The sequence below is a fragment of the Coloeus monedula genome (assembly GCF_965178545.1).
Source record: "Coloeus monedula genome assembly, chromosome: 4".
Classification (NCBI taxonomy): domain Eukaryota; kingdom Metazoa; phylum Chordata; class Aves; order Passeriformes; family Corvidae; genus Coloeus; species Coloeus monedula.
In genome coordinates this window covers 53,276,875-53,296,064 of record NC_138784.1, presented here as the reverse complement: position 1 = coordinate 53,296,064, position 19,190 = coordinate 53,276,875, and the positions used below count along the sequence as shown (strand labels likewise).

Below are 19,190 nucleotides of genomic sequence, written 5' to 3'. Positions count from 1 at the left end.
AGATCATTGAGACGAACTGTCAACCCAGCACTTCTCTGTTCACCACTAAACCAGGTCCCCATGTATCACATTTACAAGTCTTTACCAACTCAGGGATGGTGACTCAACCACTTCCCTGGGCAGTCCATTCCAATGCTTGAGTCCTCCCAGTAAATAATTTTTTTTCTAACATCCAATCTAAACCTCCCCTGGAACAACTTGAGGATGTTTGCTCCTATTGTTTGTTACTTAGGATGACACCAACCCCCACCTGGCTGCAACTTCCATTTAGGTAGTTGCAGAGAGTGATAAGGTCTCCCCTGAGGCTCCTTTTCCCCATGCTAAAGAGCCCCAGCTCCCTCAGCCTATCCTCACTGGACTCACTCTCTAGACCCTTCACCAGCTCTGTTGCCCTTCTCTGGGCACTCTCTCCAGTCCCTCAATGTCTTTCTTGTAGTGAGGGGCCCAGAACTGGAACCAGTGCTGCCTTACTAGTGCTGAGTACAGTATATGACCTTATCCTAATATAATTAGCAGGACAATCCCAAAATATAGGCAGAACTATCCATTCAAATGTCCTTTATGCCAGAAGAATAATGAGAAGATGTAATATATGGCACATTTTTCACTGACTATTTCAGTAAACAGATCAACCAAGAGATAAAACCTTTATTGCTCTAAATAGCACTGTTATACCAGTCCAAAATTAGATACATCAGGCTCTGTCTGTCATGTTCTCTGATGATATTAGTGCGTGATACACTTTCAAGGTTGCCTGAAAGTTTCTGTGAGTTAGCAAGACTTTTGATAAGCTAATGAAAAAAAAAGCCAACTTGTTCCCCTTTTAGCTGTAAGAAACTCTGAGCAAATTCTCTACTCCAGTGTTGATTATGACCATTTCTGTGAAATACTCAAGGAGGGATCTCATGCATGGGTCAATATCCATGTTAGCAGAGGAGATGCTGTAGCATTTGCTTCCCATTAAGATTTCCCTCGTGACAAAAAGCAGATAAACCTGCTACATCAGCAGTTGGAATGTACTATCTTACTGTTTTCCTGTTGATGAAACGATGATTCAAATACATATAATTAAACTCTATCATTTATTTTTCTCACCCTGTGTCTGCATAAGGTAGTGAGAGCAATACACGTGTTGGAGGAATGCCTGTTAACACCACCATGGATTTGGGATAAAATCCTTAGGGTTTGAGATAATGCAAGAAAGTAATTGTTGTCCTGGTCAATATCTTGCTAGAGGTTTTTTATAAAAAAACTTGATGTAAAGCCCTCTCAGGTCAAACCAAAGACTTTACTTGATTTCCATGGGCTTTGGATCAAGTGAATAGCACTAAATCCTTCAAGGCATTCAGGGACTCACAGATGCTGCAGCATTTATGCACCTTACATTGAAATTTTTGTTAAGTTTTAGTGTTCCGCAGCTGACAAAAGCTCTCATCACCTCGTAGATTATGACATTTGATTATACAAATAGCTGAAGAAAGTAAGAGTAGTAAGAACTATTTGTGACTTTAAAGTATCTGTTTTCCTGTTTGCACAGTATACAAGCTCTATGATATTCTTGGAGACTCTGAACCTTTGGTACTTAAGAATAGCTATAATGTATCCAATGCCCACAATTCTTTAAAAAGTATTTAGGAAAAAAATCATCTCCCTAATCTAAGCTTGAATAGCTATAATGTATCCAATCAATGTCCATAATTCTTTAAAAAGTATTTAGGAAAAAAAGCATCTCCCTAATCTAAGCTTGATCCAAAACACAGCTAAGTTATTTCCATTAACTGAGAACATGAGAGGAGGAGGTGAAGGAGATTAATTAGTGTAAAACTAAGGCCCTGTCCACGGCTGGAAGTAAATGACATGGGTAGGACATAAGCAAAGGCAAGAACACAGTGGTACTACACCTGTTACACCTTCAGCCATCTGCAACTTCTTTCCAAGGCAGAAGTTGTATCTTTTTTATTTGATGTGGATATCTTGCCATTAAGTTTTCTAATTGCTTTTTCAGTCAAAAAAAGAATGAGCCAGTAAAGTCTGGTTTGTAGCCTTTCGCCATTAGATGAAATTTTTCTTTCATAGCATTGTTTCTAAAAGTATTCTCCATTCCACACATGGATGAAAAATCAAAATTGCTTTGAACTGAAGTCCCAAAAGCAATTAAAATAAAACAAGTCAAATGTGTAATTTTAGGGTTTTGTTCTACATTTCTAAAAGAAAATGAATAAAAAATAAGTGGGTTTCATTGATGTATTTTTGGAAACAAGAAATTCATAAATTATATTTTCCAACTACATTTTACTTTCATCAAAATCTCACATAAGAAAAAAGTTCAAAGATTCCTGAAGAGATTTTCTATTACCTTACATTGTAAGAGCTCTTGATGTTTCACTGTGAAATTTTTAGAAGAAATGTGAGGTTTCTTTTGGAAAAAGTTCTAGATATTTATTTGAACATATTCAACTTATTCTATCTTAGAGCCATAGAACGTTATGGGTTGCAAGGGACTTTAAAGACCATCTAAATCCAACCCCCTGGCCTTGGGCAGGGGCATCTTCCACTAGACCAGCCTGCTCAGAGCCCCATCCAACTTGGCCTTGAACACTTCCAGGGATGGGGCATCCACAACCTCTTTGGGCTACCTGTTCCCATGCCTCACTGTCCTCCCAGTAAAGAATTTTTCCCTACCATCTAATCTAAATATCTCCTCTTTTAGTCTAAAACCATTGCTCCTTGTCCTATCACTATCTGTCTGTGTAAAAATTCACTCTCCTTCATTTTTGTAAGGTCCTTTAGATACTGGAAAGCCACAAAAAGGTTTCCCTGGAGCCTTGCATTCTCCAGGCTGAACAACACCAACTCTCCCTGCCCTGTCTTCATAGGGGAGGTTCTCCATCCCTCTGATCATCTTTGTGACCCTCCTCTGGACCCTCTCCAACAGGTCCATGTCTTTCTTGTGCTGAGGATGCCACAGCTGGATGCAGCACTCCAGGTGGGCTCTCACGAGGGCAGAGTAAATGGGCAGAATCCCCTCCCTCGCCCTTCTGGCCATGCTGCTTTTGATACAGCCCAGGATGCAGCTGGCTTTCCAGGCTGTGAGTGCACAGTGCTGGCTCATGTTCAGCTTTTCATCCATGAGAACCCCGCAAGTCCACCCTTCAAGTCCATGTGTGGACCACTCTGGAGATAAGAGTGTTGTATGGGACCATGTCAAATGCCTTAGAGAAGTCTAGGTAGATGACATTGGTCTGTCTTCCCTCATTGACTGTAGCAGTCACTCCATCATAGAGGGCCACCAGATTGTTCAGGCACAATTTGCGTGAAGAAAGCCATGCTGGCTGTCTCGAAACACCTCCTTGTGGTATGTGCCTTAAAATTACTTCCATGAGGATCTGCTCCACGATCTTCCCAGGCACAGAGGTAAAGCTCACTAGCGTGTGGTTCCCCAGATCCTCCTTCCTTTCCTTTTTGAAAACAGGAGTGACATTTCCCTTCCTCCGACGACTGCAAAAGTTCTTGGTTTTTTATAATCCTCTGATCAAAATCCGTAACCAGAATCACTAAGTTACCAATTTTTATCTTACAGTAAGGAAATCTTGTGAACAGGTGTATTTTTCTTTACCTCACACCACAAACCCATTGTAGTGAACCTGACTGAATTCTCCAGTACACTGGAGAATTAGTGATAGACATAACAGTGAAAATAAGCAGGTATAACAGACCATGCTGAATGTCCACCCCAGCCTTCAGGCTGTGCTCTGTTGCACAAACACATTGTCTGCAGGATAAACCTGACCAGATCACTGTAAGAGAGGAGCCAGCAGGCAACTCATTACTGGTGATTATGCCACTTTGCATCTAAAAGTGCAAGCAAGAAGTTCTCATGAAAACATCCTTTATTGATAGACTTGTTTTATTGAAAAAAAAAAATTAAGCAATAATTTAAAAAAATTTAAAATTTAAATAATTTTTAAATAATAATTTAAAAAATTTAAAATAATTTAAAAAATTAAGCAAAAAATTAAGCAATACCACAAAGGACCAAAAGAAGGATCTCTGCATGCACAGGATCTGTGCAGCATGATGTGAGAAAATTACCCACAACCCATCCAATGCTACGCAAATGCATGGTTTCCCAGCATCTGAAGGGGAATAAGATTTACTAGATAACAATACTCCTCTTTATGTTACCAAAACATCTATTTTATTAAGTCATTTGGTTTTGTGTCTTTCTTGTCAAGACTCAGAAAGAATGCTGCACCTTCACTCTCTCACCTCACATCCCACCACACCACCCTGGTGCAGAACATTAGCCACTCTCAGGCTGCTCTCTTGAAGGACTAACAACTCAGTTTTTAACACTGTCTTCATCTATTTCTCTCTAGCAAACTAGTTAGGTAAATAATTTCTTTGCATACCAGCTTCATACCATTCTCAATTTGTTTCTAAAGGCAGTGAAAAAGGGGTTGGCATATTAAAAATATAACTTCAAATCTCAGAAGCATGTAAAAAACTTGTCTTCATGCCAGGATTTTTTCCAAGGACAACTTAGAAGTAAGCAAGAAGATTAAGAAAGAGCTTCTTTCCCATCATTATCATCACTCTTCTAGCTTTTCAAAAGCATTAGCTTGAACTGCAAATGGGAAGAGAACTATTTTTAATCAAAATTGTTGCCCCAAATAGTGAAATAACCACTGTTTCCCCTCAAAGGAGAAGCAACCTTTCATTAGTTATGCAGGATAGCACTTTTTCTTTAAAACTTATTTGGATGTTTGTGATAAAGCTGGCCATTTGAGGGGAAGAAAAAAGAGGAAATGTTGTTTCTTCTGTAGTTCATTCATTTCTTTTCACAGACAGACACAAAAAGATATTAATATGCCATTTAATGCATAAAAGAGCCAAATTTCATGAACTCTTACACTAAAAAAGGGAACATACTGAAGGAAATGTTATTTCACACTTGTATAGAACTGTACTAGCTGGCAAAATTGAGATTTGCTGTTCTGGAAAAGCAAATAATGAAAACAAACTAAAATGAGTTAAACCAAATCTTTGTTGATAACAGGATTCCATACCAAAATACAGAATTGCCTTACCAGAGAGATTGGTATGATTTGCAGAGAAGTGAACAAAGTTCAGAAGGAAAACAAGAAAGACAAAAACTCTGAAGCAGTTTTGACCATAATACCCTGTCATGGCCTTCAAGCTTCTGTAATATTTCAGTCTGGAGGCAGTTTTAGAGAAAATGGTATTTTTTAAATTGAATTAAATATGAAAATTACTTCTGCAATGAGTAGAGTGTCCCTGCTGAAATTTATTTTAGTGTGTCTCTAAAATTTTCAGTCTGCTTCACAGCTATGCATTGGCAATGCCTAACTGCAGTCTAGAGCTCTGAGACCTCCTGGCAGACATTAGAACAGCGGCATGGGGGGATACGTGGGGGGATGTGTCTGCATTGGGACACTTTAGAAATGAACAGTGGTGAAACAGCTAACAAGACCACCATGTGGCTTGGTCTTTAGGTTTCCTGTTCAGAAGAACAGAAATAGTTCACAACTGTTTGAAGGGTAATAATGGTAATCAAGCTTTCCGTATCTTAATTCACAAACATTGCTATTTGAAGAATGACCTCTTTCCTGCAGAAAATTAGAGTGGATACTTAAATTTTCTTTCAAATTTCTAGAGGCTTCTTCTAAATCAGCACAAACATTAAATCTCTTTTTTTTTTAAATTTAAAATTTTTGTTGTGTTGTTTGGAAAAGGACAAAAAATTGGCAAAAGCACTGAAGTGGCCTTCTGGGTTACACAAAACAAGAGTATTTTGAGTTTAAATGTAGCAGACATGTTGCCTTTTTGATGAAGTGGGAATTGCTATCAAATGCCAAGCATGTACTCTGCTATGATCTTTGAAAGGAATATGTTATGGGCCTTTCACAGTTACATAACTTGGGAACAAGGAGAGTTGATCAAACTGACTACCCACGGAGGTTGGGATTTATCTCATCCATTTCCACTTGGTATTTAAAGTCTCTGCTAATTACAATAAATCTCATTTATACTCAGTGCAGAGGAATAAGCACATCCAGATGCCTGCTTCTCTTCATACCTCCTAAGTGAGAAAAGGATGACTAGTTCAGAACTATTTAACTTTTGGAGGAGTAAGTTAAGACCTATAAATATCTCCCAGAGATAGTAAGCAACTGGCAGAGAAGCAAGTTGGAATTCCACCTCCAGATCCTTCCATAATAATTCTATTGTACAGCATGTCCTATTTGTCTCCTTTAAAATAGATTTATATCCTGATTGTCTTTAAAAATCACACACCTAAGATACAATCTCTAGATTCTATAGCTCTACCCTTCCACACAAACGTAGGGACTGGGAAATGAACTACGTATAGGCAACATGAAAGGTTTATTTAAGGAAACCTTTCTGCTGCATTTGGGTTTGTTTGCTTTGAAAACAAAGGAACCTCTGAGAATAGCTAGTGAGCTAGAAAACAGGTATCAGAAAGTATATTAAGGCAGAAGATTCACCACTGAGAGAGACTAAAGAGATGAACCAACCTGATTTCAGCCTTTTGATATAACTATCTTTCAAAACCACTTATGTGGATCTAAATCCATATTTCCATCCATTTTTCTGTCCAGTATTCCAAACCACCTATCAGTTTTCTCTGTATTTACTGAATTTGTTTGCGAAGGCATAGCAAGCAGTGCATGCTAAATGTTGTGACTACGTAGAGTAATAGGGAAAGCTCACATACAGTCTGGAAAAGTGTTGCAAGACCCCAAACCTCTTTCCTATTGCATGGCCAAACCCACTGTAAATCCACTCCATGGATGACTGCCTGACAGACATTGTGCTGTACTCGTGGTGTGAAGAGGGCTCAGGGCACAGTTGCCAGAAGGCAGTTGCATCCAAAGGGATTTGGGCAGTTCACTCCAGGCACTCTTTTACATCTTCTAGAGACCCGAAACAAAACTGGTTCCTATCTCCCCCTCCCACAACTAGGATTTTATCTTACATGTGCACTGTTGCACAAAGATGTCTATATTTTTAAATCACAGGTCATCTGTGCCAGACACGACAAGTCAGCATCATCTTCAGTCTGCAGCTGTGCCTGTCCCCAGAGGAGGAGAGAGACTGCCACAGCTCTGCCAGTGTGGCAAGAGGCTGAATCGTGCTGAAGGGCTCAGCAGCAAGACTAGCAAAATTGCTTCTCCCATGAATTATTTAATGCACTAAATTTTGAAAATTTGGGCCTTCACAGGAAAGAAACTGTAGGCTAAAGGAATGATGATGGTTGCAGCCTTTCAGCAGCTGCAATTTCTACAGTGATCTGACTGTGATGGGATGAAGGGAGAGAGGTGCCAGAAGTAGCATGTGGTCTGAGAAGTATAGCATACATATCACATATTATCTGGGGCTTATTTTGTAAGCAGATTCCTTTATAATATTTACCCCTAAAACTCAGAACCTTTTGACACAGATTAACATACTAAAGGTTGATTACTTTGTTCACAAGCAAATCAGATAAAACTTGAGCTTCCCTTTCACTTGGAAAATAACTAATACTGAGCACATCAAATCATTAAGCCAGTCTGTGGATAGATTTACTCTAAACTATCTGTCAGTGGGAAAGCTTCAATTTGTACTCTTTCAAGCTTCCATCCAGATGCTAAAACGGAAAATTCCACCTAAATTCTCAAACAGTGTAGAGTTTACAATATTGAAAGTTTCTTTTTATATAAGTACATATTAAATAAACACGAGACAGCTGCACCCATAGCTCTCGCTAGGTGTGTGAGAATAGGTGTATATACTCTGTCCAGTTCTCATGTCTCTAGTCCATGATATCCATGTCTCAACTTGGATTTCATTAACTCATGTAAACAAATGCATAAAAAAAACCCAAAAAACCCAAAAAAACTTAGAAAAACTGAAAATTCTCAATTCTCTAAGTGATGCAAGATACTCTGGTACTTACATTACAAAGAGTTAAAAAGAGTTGTTGCTAAAGATTTTTTGATACTGCTGTGTCTTCAATAGAAAGGCCACAATTCTTAACCTGTTTGTTGTCTATCAATAATGAAGTGATTAGATACTCTAAACCAAAAAAGTATATAGGCTCTTAACAATCAGATTTGGAAAACATGTTCAACACCTCTGCTTTTTATTCCTCTGTGGAAAGAAGGAGAGTTGGGGACCAGTATGTTGCAGCTGTAATCCACCATGTCAAAGAGCATCAATTTTGTTCCTAAGCAACTCTGCACAGTGCAGTGGTTGCTGCCCACAGCTGATAAGGATGCTCAGGGAATTGTTAAGTGGCTGCAAGTGGAAGAGATAAAAGTTTCAGAAACTGAAAGTAAGGCCACTAACAAAATAATAAAACTCCTCTTTTGGGCTATAAAAAAGGGTGATATGAATAGAAACAAAAATTAAAAGTCCAGGATCCCACTCAAATTACATGTGCACTCATACAGAAAACTCTCTTGGTTCATCTTACTGAAAGAAGCAGTGAGTTAGGATGCAAAAGACACATTCAGACTGTAAGCTATTACACAATCCTAAATTAATTCCTTCCCAACCTTACAGTCTAACTCTCAGCCATTTACAGGGAATGCCTGGATGGGCAAGCTTTCAAGTGATAACTTAAAAGACCGCTCCCTGTGTATCAGCCAAAGTATTTTGAGAATCTGCCAGTACAATTCATAGAAAAAAAAAAATCTTCATCTCTGGATATACATTTGAAAAAAAGTTGGGGTTTGGCCTCAAAATATTTTTTTCCAAAAAAATAATTTATCAAAGCCATATAATGTATTATCATAAAATTACGCTATTATAGATACCTTTAAGGAAGTTCACAGTTACTTCTTAATCCAAGATTAATTCTCTTAATCCAAGAGATTTAAAACTGTAGTGAAACATACTTACTTTATTTTAATTTACCAAAGTACTCAGAGTAATTAAATAAAATCGTAGAAGTTTATACTGCCTTTTATACTATAAGATGTTTTAGATAAGGACACTGAGTCTTCAATAATAAAACAGCTGAATTTATTTATACAGATACAAATTTTATAACATTTTTATATATTTGATATTACAATAGATCATATTTTTAAAAAATATACAAGTGTTCTCAATATTGGGATTTTTGCTAAATATGTTACTTTTTGATATAAAGCCTAAGTGGAAGTGGTAGTAAGTAAAAAACTGAGCTAGACACCATCTGGTTAAAAATCAGCTCACAAATCACAATGCTTCCTCAAAGAGAAAGAACTGTGATACAAGATGCTTACCTCAGGAAATATTTTTTTTTACAAAGAATCAGGAAAAAACAGGAAAATTTGATTTAAATATGCTTCATTTAGAATTAAGGTAAAAATCAACTAGCAGAGCTGTAGACTCTGCTTACAAAGCTCATATTACTGCACAAAAAGAAAACCCAAAGGCAGGCAAAGTACTTCTCAAACCTCCTACATAAGTGTACAAACAATGTTCATTAAAAAATCAAATAGACACAAAATAAGAATGTGTGTCACCATACCAGAGAAGGGGATGAATTTACAGTGGTCAAAATTGAGAATTACCTTTTACCTTTTCTTACCACACATCAACATCTTAATAAATTTACTGTGCATAAGCTAAATAAGAGACCTATTGAAACAAATAAATCCTCAGATTGCATGTTGCTTTGAAAAATGGAATCACCTACCTGACATTGTTTCATAATTTTCCACACTGTTTCTAAAAAAAATTTCATTAATAATATCTACATGTCATAGCTTCCATTTCTCACATATCTTTTCATGCTGAACTCTTGGTTTGAAAACCACAGAGACAGAAAATCAGGATCAAAAAATATATCCCTTGGATGCTTTACATTAATCTTTCATTTACCCTTCTTTTTTCACTTGAATTACTCATTCCTCTTTCCTAAGCATACCATACACACAACACTCTTATCTCCTTTCTAAAGTATTATGTAAAAATAGGACATATTCTATTTTAACAAAACCTGAAGCCTAAGAGGATCCATTTGATTCTGATAGGGGCATTTGATCCTGACTCTGGGGCATACCCAAAGTCTGAGCACAGTATTCTATACCTATCCTAGAAGTTACTCCTGTGCACATAATACTGTTTTCTAAGGTGACTGGGTACCTAGTTTCACAGCTGGCTTTCTTCAGCTGTTCTCCTTCGTGTTTCTAACACCCAAGCTTCTTCTGAGCATTCAAGTTGAGTGCCTATCTTCATCTCCAGATATATAAATGCCTTTGAATTCTTCCTTGTAGTGTTTGGGTCCTATAAATTAATAAAACCAGGAGATCTCTGTGTCTGTGAAATTTGACTTCTCAGTTAAACCAACCAGATCAAAGAAACCAGTAACACAGATGAAACTGAAAAAACAGGGATAAAATGCAAAATACTATTCCTACATACTTTAAGTATGTAAAATTTTACTTTTATCATACTAATAACACATTTCTAGGGTTTTTAGCAACTTCACATTTTCTGTAAGTGAAGAATCATGCTCTAATTAAGTACATTTACACAGTAGCTCCTAATGCTTTCACCTTCAGGATGGAGATCTGCAGATAAGTAAAGAACAGTACTGCACAGTGGAATACAAGAAAGGCAACTGCTTTTCTAAATACACAAAAAATACAATTGCTTATATGACTGACATCTTTATATCTTTAATAATCAGATAACTTGTTAGCTTTTGTCAATGCACTTAACTGCTAGAATTTGAACTCATGGTAGTAGGAATGCTGTACTGATAACTAGGTACATTAAGATGTATCTCCTAATAATGCATAAGCTGTGTCTACGCTGCTATGAAAAGGAGTGCAGTCTCATTTGAATTATAATAGAGCTGAATCCTGTTAGATTTTATTCTATTTATGCATTGATCACATGATCTTCATAAGTGTTCTTGTTTAAACCTGAGCCTTCATACACCAGATACCTGAGTAAATTTTTGTATCTAGAATTTTTCTACAAGACACTTATACCTGTTACACATCAGATGGTCTTGTCAAAGCATTATTTTTTATTTCATCTCAAACCACAGGTATTTAAGTCTATGCCATAGAAATAATGCAAATTTCATTGTGTACTTTGGGAAAAACTAATTTTTTTATCAAAACAAACCCCACATGCTTTTTATTTAACAAGAACTTTATAAAACATTACCAGAGGCACAGGAAGATCAAAAATCATATACTTCATAAAAAATATTTAAGAAACAGTGGTAGAAATTAGGCTCCTAACTGTGTTAGGGGTTGAAGTCCAAGCATGGTGACTATTATTGTTCCAGGAAGTGCAGCAGAGAGCTATCATTTTAAAGCACTGTCTATAAATTCAAAAACCTTTTCTCCAATGCATAATCAATTCAGAAAAAAAAAAAAAAAAATGTTTTCAAGACTGTGTCTTCCAGAAAAATCTGTGCTCTTACCTATTGCCCAATAAATGACAGGTACAGAAATATACAGAATCTTTCCCATCACTCTGTCAGCTCTGTTGTCAGGTAACTGATGAAACCTGTTAAGGCTGATTCTAAACATTGTTTCTGTAGTTCTAATTTATACTCCCTCTTTGGAACACTCTATAATCTTAACCCCTGATGAACCAGATTATTCTCTCGTTATCTTACCATGACGAAAATTAAAAACTTCTGCCAATGGGCTATAATGTCATAAAAATCAAGTAAAAGGACTAATTCATTAGACTTTCTTTCAAATGTCTGAAAACTTAATTGTCACTCTGAAGTTGCAAGATGTTCTCAACTTATTTTGAATAGTCACTTTATTTCTGTGGTATTTATGTTCCCCTGTTCAGAAATACAGTTTCCATTTCCAGATATTTTTTTTCATAGTAGGCACTATTTCTAATACTGTATTCATAGATTTATAAGGCTTTTATATTGCAAATTTTTCATCTTAGACAGAGGCACAATGATGTGAGTCACATATGGATTGTCATTACTCAGTTTGAACTTCTTGGGTTTGATCACTTAAAGATTTTACTAAAATGACAGTATTCACTGATGATTACTTGAATGATAGGCCCTAATTAATAGATCAGGCACTAGTCATAATTACTCTCCAAGACGATTTGTTCTGCTGTACCAAGCATATTTCTGTGCTACATCCAGGTCCACACTAATCTAATAGTACTTATCCTTGTCTCACAGTAACAACAAGGAAACAAAATTCCATCTGTTTCTACCAGAGGAGCAAATATATTAGATCCTGAGCAGGAAGACCTTTTTATTAAGCATCATCTTCATGCTCTTCATAACTGAACTAAGGAAATTAATGCTCAAGAAAAATGAGTAAAACAAGCTAACTCCTTTTCCTCAAAGAGATTTTCAGGATTTTTTTGAAGAGGAAAGCTGGTCCCCAGTGCAACTAAATAAGAATACAATTACTCCGCTCTCTGTCAAGCAACAACAGCCCAATACAGTTTGAGTAATCTTTTTGTTACAGAATTTTTTTTTTTACTGCTATCAAAATGACCCTTAGTACAACAGATTCTCCCTGGAGTCCTTTTTGAATATCTAGTAATGTACTTTGAAGGTGATCACAAATACACTTTGTCCCTCCTCTGTTTTATAGGCTAAATGTCTCTGCTGTGAAGAGAAAATAGATTGAGACATCAAACACATTTGTAAAATACAAAATCCACTAGGCTGTATATAAGAAAACAAAACCAGAAAAACTCTACTTGAAACAGGGTTGAAAATATTGAACAAAAAATGAATGAGCAATACGTATGTACAAGATACAGAAAGAACACTCTAATTTGGCAATCTTTACATTTGTAACATTAATCATAAGAATATATGCAAACTCTTAATGACATTTTTCACAAAACAAATATTTTGAATTTTGTTCTCTCGTCAGATTTTATTAAACTCAATTTTTTAATAAAATTCTGAAGAGATTGATTGTTTTAAACTAAAATGCAGAGACTATAAAGAACTAAACACACTGAAAATGGCACAGTGGTGAGAAAAGAGAAGAGAATATGTGTGGCCTTTGGGAAAAAAATGATGATGTGGAAATTTTATGATGCTTATATGGAAAAATTCATCAAAAAAAAAGATCAGAACAAAAAATCTGTCCTGAGGAAAGTTCAGGTCAAATGAATGACAATGATGACAAATGAAAGATTTGATCTTTGATCTTCCACAAATCTTTGATTTGTGTATTTGGTCATGAAGGATGAATTAGGAATCTGGAACAAAGGAGCAGAAGAAGAAAAAATAAAGCCAGTGGAGTCTTATTAAAAAGTTAACCTTGTCTTGAAGAAGGGAGGAAAGGTGTCAACCAGTAGACCAACCCCAACCATGAAAACTATGGAAAGTGGTAGTTTGAATAAATAATGGAGAAATGTACCCATATATACCCATAGTGATGAAAAAAGAATGGAAAACGGACTGAAGATGGCAAAGAACATGAATGTGCAGGAAAAGGAAATCTGTTGCTCTCTTCCCTTGTTCACTGTTTGAGGCTTTCTGTTACCACATCTAGTCACCTGTTTATTATAAAGTCTTCAGAGAATTTGATATGTCTTAAGTGGGTTTCCTCAAGCATTATAGGCTATATTAACAAGTAATGAAAACAAATAGTTGCTTTATCTTTCCTGAAAGACACGCCTCCAGTTTATACAATCAAAGCAAGCAAATGAGTAGTCTTGAGTTTAAGCTTCCCTTCATAAAGTATTGTGCTCATCTACAGAAGCATTGTGTGACTTGATAAAGCTACCCAATGTAAAGGCTATAAAAATAGAATTTTAATATAGCAGTGAGATTACTTTAGAACTAGTCACAGAAGAGCACTACGTTCCTTATTTAAAGTATAATATCTTCATAAAACACAAACTACACTATAGATCTGACTGACTTGGGAACAAACAATATCCTTACACCATCAAAACCTTACCAGCTATTGCAGCTCATTTGCTGGCTACTGACAGGCCAGATAGAAAGTTATTAGATTGTAATGTTACAAGGTGACAGCAGAAAGTGACATAATTGTCATTATGGGTGTAGATGTTCACAAGCCCCTATGGAGGTCTGCCAGTCCCAGTTCAATAGACTTGAGTTTTTTTCTCTGCCAAGTTTCACACTAACCTGATTCTTGACCTTTATGTCCCTTCTATGCTTTCCACTGTTATCTTGAATCTCCATAAAATGTTTTTGTGACCTCTTTCAATTTTATTATCTTTACTCCTCTTGTTCCTACTTTACTTTTGCTACAATTAATCCTGAAAAAAACACTAGTTTGAAGTTTAAAATCAGACAGTTCAGTTTCTGGAAGTGTCCATGCCGTTTTCCTAGTCATCTTTCTCTTCTTTTTCTCTCTCTGTATCTTTTTCTCATGTTCTTTCTTCCTTTCCTCCTTTCTTCCCTTCCTTTCATTTTTTTTTCATCTATTTCATGTAACATTTCCATGTACATGCACTACTTGAACTGAGCAGTCAAGAGCAGTTAATAGCTAGGATATCCTTGGAGGCAAAAATATAGTAATATTTGAAGTCACTAGCACTCTGCAGAGGAAAATGTAATCTATGTTTTTTAAAGACACTTTAATTGCTCAGCAACCATGCAGAACTGAGAAATATAGCTCTGCTTCCAAGGTAATAAGTCCCCAAATTGCAAAGGTCGCTTACTCAATACCTTTGCTATCTAGAAAAATATGACAATGACACCAAGACTCAAAAACTCAATTTTATGTTAATCTATTATTCGCTATTAGCTTTCATGTATTTTTGTAGTATTTCACACAACCTGCTGCGTGTTAGTGTCATTTAAAACATAAAGACTTCATCAACCTTTGATTCTAAAAGAGAAAAGTTGTTCCCATCGAGTCCTTTTAGACACCCCTGATTCAGCTAAAACTAAAGTTAAAATGAACAGGAGCTCTGTATTAGTAAAAAGGTGATAAGCTTTAGCACATAGAAAAGGTACCAGTACTAATTACAATCAGCTTTCACTGACCCTTGATGCTTTTCCTTGCAATTTCCCTCTCCTTTTGTGTAATTATTCCATCAACTAAAAAGATTTCAAAGCTTTTATTATGCTAATTTTATTTAAATTATTCACATATATTTAACATTTAAACATAATCTTTATATAGTTATCATGATGTTATTAAAAGGACATCGTCCAGCTAATGCACTGATTAAAGATTTCATAAAAATTGGTGATGTCTGTCATATTTGAACCTGTATCATACCTGAACTCCTGAGGGTGAGACTGTGGATTTCTGTTCAACCTGCTCAAAACTTTCTCTGTGCAAACTGCCTTGAAAAAGGAGTCAAACATGAGTGGGTTTTCTTTAACCCTTTTTTGTTCCACTTGGGACCAAAATAGTGTGTCGCTGTGTACTTAAAAACAGGTTCTTAGGTTCTATTCAAAGAGATATGAAATCATGTTCGAATTTCAGCAGTACTTTAGAGGACTTTACTCAGAGTAATATTTCAAAACCTGGAGTTTCAGAATAATACTCGTGTTTGTGTGTGCATGTGCGTGTGTCTGGCAAAGAAACAAACAAATCACATTAACACCAGCTGTGATATCATACCTGTGTTATAATCAGTTGCAATTTGGGCATAAAACAAGAAGTTTCTGTTCAGTACCATGGACAAGTACTTTCCACATTGTGCATGACCATGGAAACAACTTACTCAGAAAGTACCTTTTGTTAACAAACAAAAACATAGACCAGCTTCTGTTCTTTTATATTAAGACTATACATTCTAAATACCAGTCAGTTCTTTATTGAAACCCTCACTGTTCTAATTAAAAACAAATGGTAAAAAATATCAGCATCAGAAAATACAGGAGTGTGGAACTAATTATCATGCCTAACTTGTTTCTTCTGTTAACTGGTCCCTTCCATTTGTCACCAGCAACAGAAAATGAAAACCAAAAAACCACCCAGGAACCTAAAAGGCAGATTAAAATCCCCAAAGCTCTTGTCACTCCCTTTTAGCATAACTTGCCCTTACAAGAAGTATGAAATATTTACTACGCACTATATTTATCTTCATTTGTTATATCACACTGAAGATAAAAGCCTTGTATAAAAAATGGTGACACAAGACATTCCCTTTATCATTTTCAATATTTTGTATGTGCGTTTCCCAAGTAAATTACAATTGCACATAATAAATCAAGTTTTTCATAATAGTTTAATAATGCACTTTCATTTTGTTAAATTTAAAAGTTATGCATGTTTCATAAATCTCAACATTCCCAACAAGATCTGGCAAAATGCTAATAAAATGATGGGCTTTGCCTTAATGAAAGTGCAAAGTTTGTCATTTAGTATCTGTAATTATTAAATAACTAGTCAGTTTCTAATGAATCAACAAATTTTCAGTTTCATAGATGGTACTATACAACTCAAAATTAAGAATAGGGAAAAATTGTGATCTCAAATTAGTAAACCTTCTAAATCCCTGTTGTAATTACAGACAAATGCATTTTATAACTTGGTGCACAGAATCAGCTGATACAATCAGACTTTGTTATCAGAGACTTTATAAAATAATGCTTTCATCTTCCCATTGAACTGCATTGAATTCTAATGTCAACAGTGAACACTTTTTAGCCCCTATTCTCTGAAAGAAATTGTATTGCCATTAGAATTATGTTTGAAGACACATGCTTGATGTGTCATATGTCTCACACTTCCTCAGATCATTTTCCAGAGTGTGTCACCAGTCAGTGTAGCTTGACACTCATCATTTGAAAGTTATAGGTCCAAGAAAATCAAAGAAAATGTGTTCAGTGTCTTAAATAAAATCAGGAATTTTTTTTTTAAAGACAAGGTATGATTTTCATGAAAACAAATCATATTTGTAATAACAAACTCAATATCCAGGTCTACATCAATACATGACTTAAAACAAAATGGCAGATCCACATACTGATCAAATTAAGAGCTTGTACTTCAGTTCTCCTTATAAATATTACTACTTTAGCAACACTGTAACAGCTCCTGCCAGCAAAGACAATACTCCATTAAAAAGCCACTGATAACTCACAGATACTCATAAAACATTCCAATTTCATTGTCCAAAACCAAACAGTTTCAAGACCTTTTTGCTTTGTTTCATTGTTTGCTTTTTCAGGTTTTTTGCAGTTATTGGATTTGGGTTATTTTAATTTCAGCAATGCTATTTACTCTCTTAAACATGTAAAACATCTAGAAGGAAGTCACAAGTTGTATTCATAAAGTTCTGTAAGAAAAACTTAGCCTCATATTTTTTTCTATCACCATTTTTTTTGAGTATTTTCCGTTCATGCCAATACACTTGTTGAAATGTTGGCTGAAACGAACACCAGCTGCACTTACCCCAGTGTTGTCATGGTGACGATGGTGTACCAGAAGGCTGCAGGGATGCTGGTGAACTTGCTGGCTGATGAACCTTTCTCTGCATAGTACATGACTGTGGCAAAGATAATGATGGCCATAGTGAGTGAGAAGAGGAGGAAGCCTAACTCCGAGGCACAACTTTTCAGCGTATAGCCCAGGATGCGCAGACCCTGTGAGTGGCGGGAAAACTTAAAGATCCTGAAGACACGAAAGACTCTTAATGTCACAAAAGCCCCACTGACATCCTCGTTATCTGTCATCACAAGGCCAATGTAATATGGCATAATGGCCACCACATCAATGATACTCATGACACTGCGCACAAATTTGTAGCGACTAGGAGCTGCCAGAAGACGTAGAAGATATTCAACAGTGAAGATCATGACACAGGCAGTATCCAGACAGAAGAATGCCACCGCATACCGCTCTCCACAGGGCAGCTCTTTGATGCGACCCGGGCTTACCCCACAGGGCACTGTCTCCACCACATTGGCAATAACAGAGACAGCAATGAAGAAACCAGTGACATAGTAGAAGACCAGAGCCAGGGTACTGGTGTGTGGGTTTTCAAAGGCCCTCCACATCCTCTGACGAGCTGTCATTGAGGGTAGGGAGCTCTCAGGTACATGATCCGTATCAGCATCATCCTGCAGGCGCTCAGCATTCTCACGCCGGCGATCCTTGTACTCCTCATAACAGCAGTCACCAATGATCTCAGGGATGATGCCAAAGAAGGCCAGCTCCTCATCATAAGCTGAGATGCATTCCTGGCGGGGATAATGAAGCTTCCCAGTACGATAGAAGTTGAGAATGTGGCGGAAAATGTCAGGATCCCGGTCAAAAAAGTACTGCTGTGTCTCAGGGTGGTAGAAGAAGTCCCGCTCTGAACTGCCTAGCAGAGTGTCAGGGTAGCGCTCTAAGGTGTCCAGCCATGTCTGGAACTGGATGCCACTCACATTCAGCACAATCAGAGAGTCCTGGCTTCGCTTTCTCTCCTGCCGTGGAGCAGCTGGCATGGGACCAGTAGCCACTGGCATCCATCCTATGGCTGCTGCCCTGGCAAAGGGTAACCAAGCTGCTACACCTGCCGCCATGGCTCCAAACACCTATTACAGCTAAGAGAGTCAATCTAGGGACAGTTCTGGTCCAGCCACTAAAATAGAGAGGGAAAAGAAAAATACAAATTCTCACACATTCTTGAGACAGCAGAATTTCTGAACATTTTTGTTCATATACATATTCAGTATTAATTGAAAACCTTTTTGCTTGTTTTCTCCACTTTTTCACCCCAGAATATTCTTTCCAGGCGCTGGTTGGACTGTTAGGACAATAAACGAGGGCACTTGGAAATCCCTGTATTCAAAGCAGCTACTCTAACAGCCAGATCCCTTGGATATAAGGTCTCCCTCCATTCGAGGCCCCCGGATGGACGCAACAGTCCTCAAAGCACTAGCCCCTGGAGCCGGCTAATAGCCCTGGTGCAGCTGTGCAGGCACCTGGACGGAGATTTTCTTCCACGCGCGATGCAGCCGGCCCCCCGCCCCTCCTCCGCTCGCTCCCCGCCCGCCGCCGGAGCCGGGCCGCGGCAGCCAGCGGAGCCCTTCCCGGGCGGCTGCAGCGGGGCCGCCAACGCCGCCGCCGCTCGCCGTGGCGGGGCGGAGGGGATGGGCCGGGCGGGCCGACCCCCTTCCCAGCGGCAGCCCTGGAGCAGCGGTGGGACGAATCCTCTCCCTGAGCTTTAATCGCCGCCCGGAGACTCCTCCAGACCCCGGTTAGGGGCCGGGGAAGCCGGCG

At 37.5% G+C, this 19,190-nt stretch overlaps 1 protein-coding gene across 1 annotated transcript in view; it reads right to left on the bottom strand.

Annotated features, from left to right (window-relative positions):
• KCND2 (potassium voltage-gated channel subfamily D member 2) overlaps positions 1–18,490 on the bottom strand; it is a gene marked incomplete at both ends in the record, with an annotated part of 261,811 nt that extends 243,321 nt beyond the window's left edge. Inside the window, one exon of the mRNA XM_082279757.1 lies at positions 17,376–18,490. Coding sequence (XP_082135883.1) covers positions 17,376–18,490 — 1,115 coding nt within the window. The remainder of the gene's footprint in view (positions 1–17,375) is intronic.
• Positions 18,491–19,190: the final 700 nt, after the last annotated feature.